Below are 17,033 nucleotides of genomic sequence, written 5' to 3' on the forward strand. Positions count from 1 at the left end.
TCCTCTGAGCCTCTTCCCCCACTTTGTTCTGGTCTGCTGGGTGTGGGGGGGGGGGGGGAGGAAGGGGAGGAAGGCATGTGGGGTGGGGGTGCGGGCACAGCCCTAGCCAGACCCTCTGCCCCGACATGAGACCCTCTCAACACGTGTGGCCAGCCGCGGAAGGCGGAGATCCCCACATCTGTGACCCCCCGGAACCACTCCTTCTTGACACACCCCGCACCGTGCTGGAGGGGTCACCCACACCCCGCTTTCCTGTATGCACGCGAGTTCTCTGCAGCCTCCGTCCTACCCCTGCGCTCAGGCCTGAGTGCTCAGGCCTGAGTGCCCGCAGATAACGACTCCAGCAGCTCTTCTGGTGCTACTGTATTACCTACCCCTCGCCCTCAGGCCCCACAGGTGGGTGGACAGACGGGACGGGCGGGTGCTGGCCCACGCGTGGTGTGACTGTCACCTTCCCCCGAGGGTGGGTGTTGCTGTGCAGTCCTCAGAGGAAGAAATCCTGTAAGGGCTGAGGAAGCTGGGCGGGGGGTGTGGCTGGCTCAGTGGCCCCCACAGCGCTCTCATCCCTCCCTCCATCATTCCCACAGCCCGGGGATGGATACGGGGAACAAGGGATGAGGACCAGCCTCTGAAGCAGCGCCATGTGCTCCTGGAAGTCTGGGTTTACACACACAGAAGACTGGGGCGTAGCAGCTTCCCCCTGGCCCCACCCCCCACCCTCTTCTAGGGCCTCTGAAGCGGAATCTTTCTGCCATGAGCTGGGCTTGGGAGATCAGGGAGGGCCTCCTGGAGGAGGACCAACCGTGGGGGCCACGTACATCCTTTTGGATGAGCTCAGCATAAACCAGGCAGGCCGAGGAGATCAGCTCGTCGGCGTCAAGGTCAATGAGGCGATTGCAGGCCTGTGCAGGGGGAGTGGGAGGAAGTGGGTCTCCTGGGGGTGTGGAGGGGGGGTTGTGGCTTCACCAGCTCACGGCCCCTTCCCGCCGCCCCCCCCCAATCCAGGCTTGGTGCCTGACAGGTTCCTCCAGGGATGTTAGACTTTGGGGAACTGGTCAGGCACTTTTCCCGGGGGGAGCTCTCAAGAGTCCAGGGGTGGTCCTGGGCGTTTCCGGGATTTCCTGATTGGGTGCCCTCATTGTTACTGAAGCACAGTGCCAGGGCGGGGAGGCCCAGGGCTGCTCACTTTGTATCTGGGGACTCCGGCTCTCATCCCGGCATGACACAGCTCCCCGAGAGTCGGGGGTAGCCCCGGCACACCAGGGGTGACCCAACACCCCCAAATTCAAAAAGCCTTTGGCTGCTTTTCTGCAGGTTGGGAAGTAGGGGTGGGGTGGAAGGGGGGCCTTGCCTTCCCGACTGTGCTGGAGAGGGGCGCAGGGGCGCTCTGGCTGTGAGGGGGGCTGGGCTGAGCTCCTGCTGTGCTCACAGGAGGCCGGGCTCAGTCCCCAGCAGGAGCCAACCCCGGAGCGGTGGGAGCACTGCACTGGGAGCACTAGGCACTGCCAGGTGTGGCCCCGAGACAGATGAGAAAGCCCCGGGACAAGGCAGCCTCACTGGCTCTGCTGCAGGGCGGGGTCTGGGGGCCGTGGGGGCGGGGTCTGGGGGCCGTGGGGGCGGCTCTCACCAGCAGGATGTCGTCCCCCGACATGCTCTCCCGCAGCACCTGCCCCCGCACCATCTGCAGCAGGCTGTAGGCCACCAGCACCTGGAAGTTCCGGCACGGCTTCCCGCTCAGCAGCACCTGCAGGGCCGCGGGCCTCAGGGGACTGCCGGGCCAGCCTGCCCGTCCCACTGCCCACTCATTCCCTCACTCAGACATTCAGTCATTCCCCCACTCAGCCATTCAATCTTTCCCTAACTCATTCATTCCCTCATTCATTCTCATTCACCCATTCATTCATTCACTCATTCATTCGCACACTCATTCACTCATTTATTCATTTATCCACATTTTTTCTTTTTGGGTCACATCCGGCGATGCGCAGGGGTTCCTCCTGACTCTGCACTCAGGAATTACCCCTGGAGATGCTCAGGGGACCACATGGGATGCTGGGAACTGAATCCGGTCGCCCAGGGCAAGGCAAACACCCCACCCGCTGTGCTATCGTTCCAGCCCCCATTCATCTACTTTTCATTCATCCCTCCACTCATTCATTTTACTCATTCATGTATTCATTCCCCTATTCACTTCATTCATTCATTTTATTTATTCACTCATTTACTCATTCATTCACTCAGGCAAGCACTCACAAGCTGCCTCTGGGGTCTAGGCGTCACGGGGGCTGCAGCGGGACCCAAGAGGAAGAGGCTCTGGGAATTCATTAGTTATGGGGAGGTGAGCTGGGGCTCTGGCAGCATTTGAGGGCAACCTTGCAAAGCCAGATTTGGTGTGAGTTGGTAGTCCAGGGCCGTCGGCAGAGACCTGGGTGACATCACCTGAGCCTGGAAACTTTAGCCCCGACAGAGGCAGGTGGGGGCTGTGACCACACTATGGGCAGTTCGGGCCCGCAACGGTGGCGGCAGTGGGTGAGGGCATGTTCAGGGGTCTCAGGGTTGGAGTACTGCAGAGAGGGCTGTCCGTGGGGGCAACGAGGAGCCGCGCATAGTTTGGGGAAGGTCAGGCCAGGGGCTGCAGCAGGCATTGCAGGACCCCGCCTCCTCCTCCCGCAGTGGGGTGGAGTGTCAGACCGGTGGCCCCCACCAGGCCAGGCGTGCTGGAACTCACCTCCCAGAGTCTCCAGACATCGTCGAAGGACTTGAAGGCATGCTGGAAGCAGAGGCAGAACCAGGGGAAGAGGGACTGCACAGCGCCCGCGCCCTTCCCTTCTGCAGAGAAACAAGCCGGTCAGGAGCCCAGACAGCTGGGTGACCCACGCGAGGCCGGGACGCGTGGGCAGGGGACGGGTCAGGCAGGGGACAGGCCCCGGGCCTCCCTCTTGGATGATTCCTCCCCAGAGTGAAGGCCTAGGAGTTCGACTCCTAGGTGGGGGCGGAGGGGATGGGGAAGGTCCTGGGTGTGGAACTGGCTGAAGGTCCTGGGGGAAGGTCCTGGGGGAGGGACCGGGGGAGGGACGGTGGAGGGACAGGGGGAGGGTCCTGGGTGTGGAACTAGGGTGAGGAACTGGGGGAGGGTCCTGGGCCTCTCCCATGCTTGGCCTGCGGGGAGGGGAGATTGGGGGGCTGGGGTGGACTCACTCAGGTGCTCAGCAAACACGGGGTCCAGTAGGGTGATGAGGCTGTTGAGCATGTCAAGGTTCTTGCCCACCCCGATGTTGATGACACAGCTGTGCTCCTGGGGGTGAGCAGGGCTGAGTCCTCCTGGCTGGTGGCCTTGGAAGTCTATGCTTACCTCATCATGCCCCGGTTCCAGAGGCCTGTGTGTGTGTATGTGTGTGTGCGCGCGCGTGTCTGATTCTGAGATGGCCCTGTCTTTGGAGGCTGGGTCCTTAGGAGCAGGGAGCAGTGCACGGTGGGCTGTGTGTTGGGGAGGTGGCGGTGTCTTGGGCCCAGTGCAGGGCCTTCATCCTTCCTCCTCTCCCTATGACCAGCTCGTGGATGAGAAGGAGCAAGACTGTGGTGGGGACTGGAGATTAGCCTGAGAGCCGGCTCTCGGCAGCCTCTCAGGGGTCATAAGGAAAGACTTCTAGGGGCGGGGTCCCAAGGAGCAACCCCTTCTAAGACCCTCAAGCTCAGAGCATGGGGTGTGTGGGGGGCACCCCATGCCCACCTTGGTGCACTGGAGGGTAGGTCGGAGGGGCCAGGCAGAGAGAGAAAGAGAGAGAGAGAGACAAGCCTGAAGCAAGCCAGAGGCCTTGCATGCCTGGCCAAGGCGCTGGGGTTTCACTCTGGGGAGCTAGGGAGCACGTGTGGCAGCAGAGCTGCATCAGGGAGGGGCACCCTGTGGGTCTGGGGGGCCAGGTTGTCAAGGTCCCCTGGGCACTTGGCTCAGCTGCCCGCCTTAGGCCCATGCGTGGCTGACTCCCCCCGGAGCAACCCGGGGGTGCTGTTTCCTTCTGGGCTGGAGGAAAAGACTGGGGGCCTCTACTGCTTAAGCCAAGTGGTGGCTGGGAGGGGGGACGGGGACCCTGGGGTTAGCCCTCACTGTTTTCTGCAGGAAGAACTGGAAAAGCCAAAAGGTCTCGTGGTCGTGTTCCACCATCAGCTGGAAGAGCATCACCATCTCATGGAAGCCCTGCTGGTACTCTGGGGTGCAGAGGCGCGAGTGAGTGGGGTCACGGCAGGGGGGCCAGGAAGGGGCGGGTGGGGAGTGGGCACGATGCAGGACACACCTGCCTGGGTGTTGCAGACATAACTAAGTAGGAGAATCTTCTCCAGCTTCTTCTTGTCGATGAGGACGTTGCCCAGCGGGTCTTTGTCATAGAGTTTCTGGATATCAAATGCTAGGTCGGGGCAAGGGACCAGTGGATGGCACCAGCAGAGGCTGCATGGAGAGTGTACTGGCCACGTGCCCGAGCAGGCAGGGCCGGGGGCACCCCGGGAAGGAGGCCTTGGTGGGCGCCTCCTGACTGCAGTCCTGCTTCTTTCCCGCCTCTGCCACGCCCCTCCAGTCCCACCTAGGGCGAGCCAGGGCGGGCAGAGAGGAAGCAAAGGGCAGTGGGGAGGGTGGGCAGCACCCAGGGCAGTGGCACAGATCCAGGCACAGGCCAGACAACTGCCAGAGCTCCTCAGCTCATTCTGTTTTGCTTTTGTTTGGGGGCTACTCCCGACTCTGTGCTCAGGGGACCATATGGGATGCCGGGGATCGAACCCGGTCTGGCTGCCCACTGTCCTGTGGCTCTGGCCCCTTCCCCCTCCAGGGCTGGCTGTCCCCCCCCCCCCCCGCCCCCCCGCTCCTCACCGATGTTGTTCCGAGTCTCGATGAAGTTCCGGTGCAGGTTCTCAAGCAGTGGCTGGATCTTCTCGTACATCTGGCAGAGGGCCTCGTAGTTCTTCCTGTAGCACAGAGCCCAGCTCAGCAGCAGTGCCGGGCCCAGGGTGGGGCGGAACCTGCCTTCGATGACCCCCGACCTGAGCCTGGGCCAGCCCTCGCCACCCTCCTCGCACCTGGAGCCGAGTCAGATGGCCGTGCGGGGGGGCTCTGCCCAAGTGGACACTGGGTTTTGTCTGTGTTTGTGGCACTGGGGGTGGAACTCGGGGCCTCGCACGTGCTGGGCCAGCTCCACTGCTGAGTCACATCTCTGAGATACAGACGCTCCCCGAGTCCTGCCCTCACAGTCATACACACTCACAGGCGTCCATGCACACAACACACTTACACACAATTATCCTAGCACACACCCTCACTCTCTCACACATACATATACACTCCCCACACACTCGTACACCCACCCTCTTTCTTACATATACACTAACACACATACATACACACACACACACATACACATACTCACACTCTCATACACACTCAGACAACTACACTCACACTCTCACACTCCCACACTCCCACATCCACACTCACACATATTCACACTCACATATATACACTCCCACACACCCACCCACACACATACAATCTCACGCACACACAGACTCACACACATATGCACACAAACTCACAACATACCCACTCACTCACTGTTACACACATATACATACTCATTCACACACTCACATATACACACACATATATACTCACACTCTCACACCCTCACACATACCCACACACTTACACACACACTCATACACACACACACATGCAGATCTGTCCTAACCCTGGGCTCCAGCCTTGACACCATCATTCTCCCCCGCCCCTCACCCCAAGCTCCAATTCCATCATCTGTGCACCGGGGACAATACTGGTTCAGGCCTCCCATGGTCAGGGTTGGCTGTGACAGGGCTTTGGGCCAGTGTTGAATGCAGTCGGTGGTGAGGTGGGCAGCAAGGTGATACCTGCCCCAGTCTCATGTCCACACCTGGGCAGCAAGGTGATACCTGCCCCAGTGGCATGTCCACACCTTCACACCAGAATCGGCAGAGGCGAGTTATTCAGAAAAGGGTGAGTTATGGATGAGAGACCTTGAGATGAGGTCATCTGGGATTACGTTGGGGTGTACCCTTAACCCAACCATGAGCCCCGCGTGTTTGAGGAGATGCAGAGAAGGGAGGTCACAGCCCACTGCCCTGGGCAGAGGTTAGCGGGGTGGAGGCCCAGTCAAAGCATGCCTGGCCCCCAGGACCCCTGGGGCTAGGAGGTTCTTCCCACAACACTGCTGACAGGGCTGTGGGCCTATGTGGCATGTGGTGTGGCCACGGCAGCTCAGGACCCCCTTCCCCTCCTAGCACGCGGACCCCTGTGCCTCGGCTTTGCTTTATATGCTGATCTGAGACCAGACTACCAGGACAGAGTGGACAGAGGGCTCAGGAACTGAATGCCCGACCTGGATCATAAGTCAGTGCCACCCCTCCCCCCTTCCCCCTCTCCCTTCCCCCGCCACTCTCCCTGTCTGCTGCACCTCCGGGTACTGTCCACTGAGAGGCGCTCGTCCTGGGAGCTGTGCCATGAGTAGTAGCCAGTGAGGAACTTCCATACTTCGGTCCTCACGCAGGGGTGCAGGCCCTGGGGGTGGAGGAGAGGTCGTGAGCCCCTCTGGAGGCGCGTCCCACAGCTGTGTCCCCCCACAACCTCCCAGTTTCAGGGCGAGGCTGAGGCTAGCTGGGGGGGCGGGGGCGGGGGAACAGACCCTTTCCAGGATGTTGATGCAGATGAAGTCTCTGGTCTTGACCAACTGCCCGTTCTCATCAAAGTAGCTGTTCCATTCCGTCTTGTCAATGGCTGGTTTTCTCTTCACCTGGAGGGGACAACCAGTTGGACCCACTCCCTGGGGCCTTGGTTTTGCATGTGTGCGTGCATGCGTGCGTGCATGTGAGCGCGTGTGTGACTTTGAAATGCTCTCCTCTGAATCTGACCCCAGAACCAAAGTGCACAGCTGCGACTCCCTCCTGAAGACAGTACCAAACATCTACAGGCAGATGCTTGTCGACACAATGATTTTCATTGCGCGAGCTACTTACCACACTGAAAAATGCAAGTATCCTAAATGTTATGCAATAAGGGAATAGTTAAGTAAACTGTGGTTTAGTTGCTCAGCGGAATATCATGAGGCATATAAAATGAGGCGTACAAGGAATGAATAATTATTTAGAAAACACAAATGTGAGGGGTGAGGAAACACAACACACAAAATTGTGCGTTCCACATCGATCCCCTTTATGCACAATTATAAAACTAAACCAACAACTAAAGACAATATCTACTCTACAACGCTGTGAATTGCCTACTATAAAATAATTCCATAAAATGGAAAAAAAAATCCCCAAAGCCAGCTAAGAGCAAAACAGTGATGAATATAGAACTAGAAATAGTTTTCCTGCTTAGTTTTTTTTTTAATGTAGGAGTATTGCTTAGTTTTTGTACTTCAAACTTCAGAATAATAATGTATGCTGTATTGACCATGAAAAAAAAACACAAAATGAACACTAATTAAATCTGCATTGATAATGAATAAAACATAAAACGAACACTAATTAAACCCACGCGTTTCCTGGTAGAGGCAAGTGTTTTATCTTGAGGAATGGTTTCTGCTTTAGGTTAAGTACATGCGTTGGGGGAAGGGAGGGAGGATACTCCACACAAAATAATTAAAAAACACTCCAGCCAGCAGAGTTCCTGTTGGAGTGGGGGACATCCCTAGAGAAGTTTTCTATCAAAAGGAAAAATATCTTGAAATGCCACATTACACTAGAAGGACGTGCTGACGGGCAGGACTCAGCAGCTGATCACGTGGGTCGGAGCTACCTAGCCCACCTTCCCGTTTCTGTCATCCTGAACACACTCACATGTGCTCTAGTTTTAGAAAACTTTAAAATTTTGTACTTTTTTACAAAGTTGTTCATGACTGGGTTTTGGCCATACAATGTTCCAATACCCGTCGCTTTTCTGTGTACACTTCCCACCACCAATGTTTCCCTCCTACCTGACCCCCCCCCCCCGCCCCCTGTCTGCCCCCATGACAGGTGTTTTCCCCAGTTCTTGTCCAGAGTGATAATTTCCAACTTTCATTGTCATAGTGGCCCCTTCCCTAACCTAACTGCACTCTCCCCCAACTAGTGGCAGGCTTCCAACCCTGGGCGGGTCTTCCTGGCCCTCATTTCTGTTGTCCTTGGGTATGAGAGTCATACTAATACATACTCACACTACTGCTCATACTAATATGAGTACAAAATTAAATTTTTCATATCTCACAAATGAGTGCAGTCTTTCTATGTCTGTGCTTCTCCCAGATTCCTTTCGCTCAGCATGATACTGTCCTTGTCCATCCATGTCTGAGCAAATTTCACAACTACCAGTTTAAACTGCACACGAGTCACCTGAGGATCATTTTAAAACGCAGATTGTGGTGCCTTTGGGTGGTGCATTTCTAAATAACAAGATGTTAGAAGGTGAAACACTAGAAATTAAAAAATCAGAGCCCGGGGCTGGAGCAATAGCACGGCGGGTAGGGCGTTTGCCTTGCACGCGGCTGACCTGGGTTCGACTCCCAGCATCCCTTGTCATCCCCTGAGCACTGCCAGGAGTAATTCCTGAGTGTAGAACCAGGAGTAACCCCTGAGTCTCACAAGGTGTGACCCAAAAAGCCAAACACACACACACACACACACACACACACACACACACACACACTGGATTTTTATATATTAACCTTATATCTTGCAATCTTGTTAAATACCTTTATTCGTTCTAGAGTGTCTTCTTTTGGTGTGTGTATTCCATGGGATTTTCTTTATAGAGCAAAGGTCAGAGTCTAGGGCTCATGCTTCCTTTCTTGTGGCTGTGTTGATCAGAGGTGGCCATCCGGGTTGTGGTGGCATGTTTCCCAGAGGCTGAGCACTTGGCTGCCGTGGCTGGAGGTCCCATACTTTGGGGACCCCCAAGTGGCAATGTGGGCATTGCTAGGAACACATGCAGTGTCTTTGGGGCTGGCCCGGGACTGATCGTGTGGCTTCAATTGGGAAGGCGGGTGCTTTGACCACTGAACTCTTCCAGATTCCAGGTTTGTTTGGGTTGGAATTTTTAGTGTTCCCAAGCAGTGCTCAGGGCGCCAGGGGTCATTTTTTGTTGATACTTGGCCCAGCTTCGTAGTGCTGGGGATTCAGTGCTCAGGTCTACAGATGCTCAGGGTCCTCTAGTGCTATACTTGGTGGTACTAAGGGAAATACGCAAGACTGACCGTCAAACTCTGTGGCCTCCAGCATACTAGCCTGTGCTTCCTCGCTCTGAGCTATCTCCCCAGTGCTAAGCGGCTTCCATTTTTCAGTATTTGAGCCACACTCTCGTGGTGCTCAGGGCTTCTTTCTGGCTTTACATTCAGGGTTCACTCTTGGTAGTTCTCAGGGGATCATATGAGATGCTGGGGACAGAATTGGGATCAGATGCATGTAAGGAAAGCACCTTAATCCCTGTCCTATCTCTCTGGCCCTGTGATCTGTTTTTTAAATAAAGATTTATTGGCACAAAATCCTGCCCATTCATTCATTTATTGTCTATGCCTATTTTCACGTTAGAATGACTAGAATGGCAGTTTAAGTCTTCTCAACAGAAACCCGATAGCACACAAAGCCTAAAATACTTGGACTTAAATAGACCTTGACAGAAAAAGATTGCCAACCCTGCCATAGATGGTCACATTGTCTATGAACAAAGGCAGTTCCACGGTTTCCTCTCTAGGCTGGATGCCTTGTATTTCTCGCTCTTGCTTCATGCGCTGGCTAGAATTTCAAGTGACATGTTGGGAAGTGGTGACAGCAGATAATATTGCTTTGTTCCCAGTCTTCGAGCATATCTAGGCTTTCACCATTCAGTATGATGTAAATTGTAGGGCTTTAGAGATGCCCTTCTAATTTGTTAAGAATTTTTCTCAGAAATACATCTTGGACTTTATTCCAAATACAAGAAATGATTTGCATTCCTCAAAATGATCATGCAGGTTTTTTTTTTCTTTTTTGGTGTGTGAACATGGTAAATTTAATTGATCTCTTTTTTTTTTTTTTGTCTAAGTTAAATCAGGGTTAGAGTGATAGAAAAGCAGGTAGGGCGTTTGCCTTACAGGCAGTCGACTCCCATTTAATCCCTGGCATCCCATATGGTCCCCTGAGCATAGCCCCAGGAGTGCTTCTTGAGTGCAGAGCCAGGAGTAAAACCTAAATATCACCAGATAGGGCCCCTAAAACAAAAACAAAACAATTAAAAAATGTTTTTAATCTTTTTGGGTCACACTCGGCAATGCACGGGGCTTACTCCTGGCTCATGCACTCAGGAATTACTCCTGGCAGTGCTTGGGGGACCATGTGGGATGCTGGGAATTGAGCCCGGGTCGGCTGCGTGCAAGGCAAATGCCCTAGCCTCTGTACTGTCACTCTAGCCCCACAATTTAAAATTTTTTAATTTTAAAGTTTAAATTTTAAAAAGTTAAATTAGCTGTGTTCTTAAGATAAAATGCACTGGCGATGATAAATGATCCTTTATCTCCATCACTGGATATGATTCGCTATAGTTTCATTTAGAAATTTTGCACCCATGTTCATGAGAGATATAGATCTATAATTTCCGTGTCTGGTAATGTCCTTGATTTTGGCATTAGGATAATGCTGACTTCATAGAATGAGGAGGGCTGTTTCCTGATTTTCAATTTTAAAAATTATTATATACAGGCTTGCTAATATTTTTTTTTCTTAAATGTTCAGTAGAGCAGTGAGGAAATTTGGGCTGGCAGTTTTCTTTCTGAGAAGATTTTTAACTATAAATTTGATTTCTTTATTTGATTTGGGGCTGGAATCAGGAAAAATCATTTTGTTTTTGACTTTAAAAATGAGAGTCTTAGGACTGGAGAAATAATATAGCAGGGAGACTGTATGCCTTGCATTTGGTGTGCTGTGCTGTGTGTGGCCCACAAACAATCAAAAATTTGAAGATTTATGGGACATTTCGCCCTAAATCACTCAAAAAATTAAAGTCAAAAAGGGAACTATTAAAAACATAAAGCAGAAAAAAATATTGGAAATGAAAAATCAAATTATGAAAATAAATGCATTAAATTCTTTCATTGAAAACACTTAAAAAGCATCGATGGTGTGCCAGGCACTGCTCTAGGCACTTAATATACATTTATCAAGCTACTGAATCTCCATGACCACTTTTGAGTCAGGCATAGCAATCACACTGCTGTACACACCAGAGCCTTAGAAGGTTCATGAATATACCTTGAAATCACACACCAGCATCTGAACTGAGATTTGAACCCAGAACACTTTGGATCAAGAGTCAGGGTGCAGCAGGGCTGGGGAGCAGCTCAGGGGAGCACTCCCCTGTACATTTGTGTATTTGGTCCTAGAGTTCGATCCCCTGGCACTACAGGGGGCCAAAAAGAGTTTATATTTTTTTGGCGGGAAAAAAAGTGCTTTTTCAGTAATAATTACAACAGCATGGTACTGGAACAAAGGCAGAGCTGTAGACCAATGGAACAGGGTTGAATATACTGACATCTCCCCCCAAGCATATGATCATCTTATCTTCGATAAGGGGGCAAGAAAAGTGAAGTGGAGCAAGAAAATCCTCTTTAGCAAATTGTGCTGGCAAAACTGGACGGCTACGTGCAAAAAAATGGGCTCAGATCTCTGCCTAACGCCATGTACAAAAGTAAGATCAAAATGGATTAAAGACCTCAACATCAGACCAGAATCCATGAAGTTCATTGAAGACAAAGCTGGCAAAACCCTCCATGATATTGAAGCTAATGGTATCTTCAAAGATGTCACACCACTGGCCAAGCAAGTGAAAACAGAGATAGACAAATGGGACTATCTTAAACTAAGAAGCTTTTGCACCTCCAAAGAAGCAGTGACCAAAATACAAAGACAGTCTACAGAATGGGAAAGGATATTCGCTGAATACACATCCGACAAGGGGTTGATATCAAGGATATACAAGGTACTGGTTGAACTCCACAAGAAGAAAACACCCAATCCCATCAAAAAATGGGGCGATGAAATGAACAGAAACTTTCCCAAAGAAGAAATCCGAATGGCTAAAAGGCACATGAGAAAATGCTCTACATCACTAATCATCAGGGAGATGCAGATCAAACCCACAATGAGATATCATTTCACACCACAGAGACTGGCCCACACCCAAAAGAACAAAAGCAACCTTTGCTGGCGCGGATGTGGCGAGAAAGGGACCCTCCTTCACTGCTGGTGGGAATGCCGACTGGTTCAGCCCTTTTGGAAGACAGTATGGATGATTCTCCAAAAATTAGAAATTGAGTTCCCATTTGACCCAGCAATACCACTCCTGGGAATATATCCCAGAGAGGCAAAAAAGTATAGTCGATGTGACATCTGCACTTGTTTGTTCAGTGCAGCACTCTTTACAAAAGCCAGTATCTGGAAAAAACCTGAGTGCCCAAGAACAGATGACTGGTTAAAGAAACTTTGGTACATCTACACAATGGAGTACTATGTAGCTGTTAGAAAAGATGAAGTCACGAAATTTACGTACAAGTGGTACTACATGGAAAGTATCATGTTAAGTGAAATGAGTCAGAAAGAGCGGGATAGACACAGAAGGATTGCATTCATCTGGGGAACATAAAGTAACAAAATAGGAGACTAACACCCAAGAGTGGCCGAGATTAGTACCAGGAATTTTGCTCCATGACTTGGAGGCCAGCCACACGTGCTAGGGGAAAAGGGAGCTCAGATAGAGAAGGGAGCACCAAATAAAGGGTGTTGGGAGGATCCTCCTCCCAGGATGCGAGAAGCATGCTGAAAGTAGACTATAGACCAAACATGATTGCCACTCAATGCCTCTTTTGCAAACCATAGCACTCAAAAGGAGAGAGAGAACAAAGGGGAATGCCCTGCCACAGAGGCAGGGTGGGATGGGGGGATGGGGGATGGGAGGGATACTGGGATCATTGGTGGTGGAAAATGGGCACTGGTGGAGGGATGGGTGTTAGATCATTGTATAATTGAAATACAAGCACAAAAAATTGTAAGTCTACAACTATACCTCATGGTGTTTCACTAATAAAAATTTTTTTAAAAAGTGCTTTTTTGGAGTTTTGTTTTGAGGGGTTGGAATACCCCCAGCATGCTCAGGGCTTAGCCTTGGCTCTGCACTTGGGGATCACTCCTGGTGAGCTCAGGGAACCGTATGGGTGCCAGGGATCGAACCTGGATTGCGTATGAAGGGCAAACGCCTTACCCACTGTACCACTGCTCTGGCCCAAGAGAACTGGGGCTTAACCTAATGCTATGCCACAAGGGTCTCAAAGGCAAAGGTCTGCAATTTGGATAAAACGTGTGTGTGTCTATGCCCAGCACTGAATCCTCAGACCCGCACTGGGGGAAGGGGGCACAATGTCACTGGGAGTGACCCCTGGGAGTGACTGACTCCTGCCTTCTAAACTCTGCTGGGGCAGATTGAAAAGCAAGCAGACAAACTCCCCTCCCCACTACCCCATCCACACATTCGCATATCCATGTATACAAGGTTTTAACAAAATACGAATCTTTGGGTCAAAGGCCGAGCTAGATGGGTTCTCTCTGTGAAAGGGCCTCCCAGTCACCACCATGCGCTCCAGACAGGACCGACACCAGCGCCACATGGCAGAGACCGTGAGACAGATGCTTGCCTCACCAATCTCAGGGCTTCAACTCCCAACAGTCCATACCCAAACCTCGCTGGCCAGCGCTGGACCTGTTCACCAAAAGTCACTGCCAGGGCTGGAGAGACAGTACTGGAAAGAGACAGTACAGCGGGGAGGGAGAGTCCCGCGATAAGGCTCTTGCCTGTCATTCAGCCAACCTGGGAGTCATCCCCAGCACCACATATGACCCTCCCAAGCCCTGCCAGGAGTCACCCCTGAGCACAGAGCCAGGAGTCACCCCTGAGCAGAGCCAGGCATGAGCCCTTGCTGTGCCCGCATTGCTTTCAGGGTGATGGCTTGCAGGCCGGGGACCGTGCAGCACCCTGGCTTCAACAACAGGCAGCACACGGTGTTCTGAGCCCAGAGCATGCCCCTGCCCCCCAGCACAGACCACCTTCAAGTACATCTAAGGCATTTGACAGCAAGTCAAGGACAGGCTAGAGAAGCGTGCAGGGAGCCGAAGGAATCCCCCCATCCAGGGCTGCTATTGGGGTCCTTCAAGGGGTGGAGACTGGACATAATGGTCTTTTAAGTCCTCTTTTGGGGCATGGAGGAGTTTGGGCCATACCCAGCAGGGCTCTGTTCACGCACTGTGCTCAGGGACCCCTTCTAGTGATTCTCTGGGATCATTTGGTGCTGGGGATCCAACCAGGGCTGGTGGCATGCAAGGCAAGACCATGTAGCACTGCATTGTCCACTGTCCTCCTTGTTGCTCAGATTTACTGGAGCGGGCACCAGTAATGTCTCACAACAAACCGTGAGACTTGTTACTGTTTTCGGCATATCGAATACACCATGGGTAGCTTGCCAGGCTCTGCTGTAGGGCGAGATACTCTTGGTAGCTTGCGGGGCTCTCCAAGAGGGGCGGAGGAAATCGAACCTGGGTCAGCTGCGTGCAAGGCAAATGCCCTATCTGCAGTGCTATCGCTCCAACCGCTCTCCTGTACTCATATATTTTATCCCCTAATATTCCTCCATTTCCTGCTCCACTAACCTAGTAACACTCTTTGTCCCCCACCCCAAATCTGAGTGGCGTGGAAACCCACCCCGGGGGGTGGTGCATGGGGCCCTCGGGGCTGTCGACCCCACCCCTGCCTCCCTCCTTGTGTCCTAGAGGATGCAATCGAGCACTTTCATCTGCGCATGTGTGAGCCAGCAGTGCAGGCCTGGAGATTGAGGGACACTCAGCCTGGAAAAAGCAGCCAGAACCAGCGCCTGCCAAGGCCTCAAGCCAAGAAGCCTGGACTACGGTACATGCCTCCCCCCTGCTCCCCCCCCCCCCCCCACACACATCATTCACTGAGGACTTTCTCAGTGTTCACAGGAAGACTGGGAAACCTCTGGAGACTAAGGGAGCTTTCCAGGAGGGTGGGATGCAACCTCGTGAGGGTTCAATGAGTCTGGGGAAGGTCTCTGGTGCCGCGAAGCCACTCCACCTCCTTTGCACCCCGGTTCCATGGAGGGACAGGACACACCCCCTGAATAACCCTGGCTCATGGGAGCTGTGTTGCTCACCCAAAGGCCATGACCCAAGGCGGGCAGATGGGGCTAAGGGTAGGTTCAGTGATAAAGCACACACTTCACATGTGTGAGGTTCCGGTTGGGTCCCAGGAACTGAAAAATCCATTCACCCTTCCAACATTCAGGGTTCCTTCCTCCCTCCCTAATCTCCCTCACTCCCTCCCTCCTTCCCTCCCTCCTCCCCTCTCTCCCTCCCTACCCTCCCTCCCTCCCTTCTTCCCTCCCTCCTACCCTTCCTTCCTTCCTTCCTTCCTTCCTTCCTTCCTTCCTTCCTTCCATGTATCCATTCATCCATCCATCCATCCATCCATCCATCCATCCAGCTTTCCTTCCATTTAGTCATGCATCCATCCATCTGCCCATCCTTTCTTCCTTTCACATACCCATCCATATATCCAACATCCAGCCACCCACCTATCCACCCACCCATCTACCCCCCCCCCCCATTCATCCAACATCCACCCAATTGGGAAGGGCAGGCATAAGGCCAATGTACAAACTGAAAGTTACCCTGTGGCCATTACAAGCCCAGATGTAGAGACTGTATCATCAGCACAGCGATGGAAGGGACTGCTTACATCAGAGTTCTCCATGTCAGCAAGGGTCTTGTTCAAACACGGATCACTGGACCCCTCCTCAAGCTTCTGGGAGAAGAGCTGGGACCCATGAATCTATGTTTCTTGCAAGGTTCCTTTGAAGGTTGAGACCATAGAACCTGGCACCCCAGTTTGACAATTGCAGAAGGACTGGGGCGTGGTCAGTCTAAACACCAGGCAAACCACTTTTGAGCTATGTTTTGGAGTCCGGTTGCTTACTGTGTGGGCTGAATCCTCTCACTTGCACAATGAAAATAAACGCGTGACCCGTGCAGGGTTGAGGCAAATGACTATAAATAAAGTGTTTAGGGTGGCCATTACTAACAAATGCCATTTGATAGTAATTTTCTTCTTTCTCTAAGCTTAGAAAATGAAGCGAGACATAAAGAAAATTCAAACCAAGGCTTGCTGATTATCTGCAATAAAGCAGTAACATGAAGGAAAAAAAAATAACAAGGAACAGAGGTACCCATTTTTCTTCTCTGCTTTTTATGTATCGCTCTCTTAATCACTATGATTAATGAGACTGGAGATTGGGTAAGGTCATTGTAATTAGCTATTTTGATTTTGAAAAATACACAGTGTGGTAAATTTTTATGACTTCTTAAAGAATGGCCTTTATCTTATTAACTGGGCTGGGATCCACCTCCTGCCAGGAGTTCTACTGCCACCTGGTGGCAGCATACCAAAATTGTTGGCAAAACCATTAAGGACACGGGGCTTGGCCAACCTAAAACACAGTAGCCAGGTCAGAGCCTTACGAACCGGGAAAAATGCGTTTCTCAATCAAACCGTAGGTGCTCATGACAAGAACCAGGTACCAGCCATCCACCTCCACCCTGGCCCCCGGTTTGATCCTCAGGGGAAATGTGCTGGGGCGTTGGGGGAGATGCAGAGGGAGTGGGAACACGCACCAGGATGAAGGAGGCTGACTGCCTGGCCGAGAGGCTGTTCTCAGGAGAGAGTGTGGTCATGGCGCCTGCCGGCTGTCCTCAGAGCACCTTCCTGCGCCCACCCAAGGCCGAGTGACGCTTCCTGATCAGGGCACAGCAGCTTCTTGGGGGGCTGAGTTGCATTCCCAGGAGGAACTGGGGCTCTCCTGGCCTCCCCTCCTGAACACAGCCTATCAGCTGCGTGTCACAATGGAACCCTGGTCACAATGGCTGTGAGGCGAGGCCCACCTGTG

The 17,033-nt window shown here is 52.4% G+C and overlaps 1 protein-coding gene across 2 annotated transcripts; it reads right to left on the reverse strand.

Moving 5' to 3' along the window:
* Positions 1-484: 484 nt before the first annotated feature.
* Positions 485-16,821, reverse strand: TBC1D21 (TBC1 domain family member 21). 2 transcript variants are annotated; one of them, XM_056128804.1, is made up of 11 exons: positions 16,762-16,821; positions 6,705-6,812; positions 6,477-6,580; positions 4,862-4,956; positions 4,293-4,403; positions 4,106-4,206; positions 3,199-3,295; positions 2,729-2,829; positions 1,628-1,744; positions 819-902; positions 485-517 (listed from the first exon to the last, which is right to left on the reverse strand). In XM_056128804.1, exons 1-11 carry the CDS (start codon positions 16,819-16,821, stop codon positions 485-487), a joined length of 1,011 nt encoding a protein of 336 aa, XP_055984779.1. The 2 variants fall into 2 exon arrangements, with proteins under 2 accessions (XP_055984779.1, XP_055984780.1); XM_056128805.1 differs by lacking the exon at positions 6,705-6,812.
* Between the last annotated feature and the right edge of the window lie 212 nt (positions 16,822-17,033).

This window comes from Sorex fumeus, unplaced genomic scaffold, assembly GCF_029834395.1.
Source record: "Sorex fumeus unplaced genomic scaffold, SorFum_2.1 ptg000067l, whole genome shotgun sequence".
In the NCBI taxonomy this organism is placed as follows: domain Eukaryota; kingdom Metazoa; phylum Chordata; class Mammalia; order Eulipotyphla; family Soricidae; genus Sorex; species Sorex fumeus.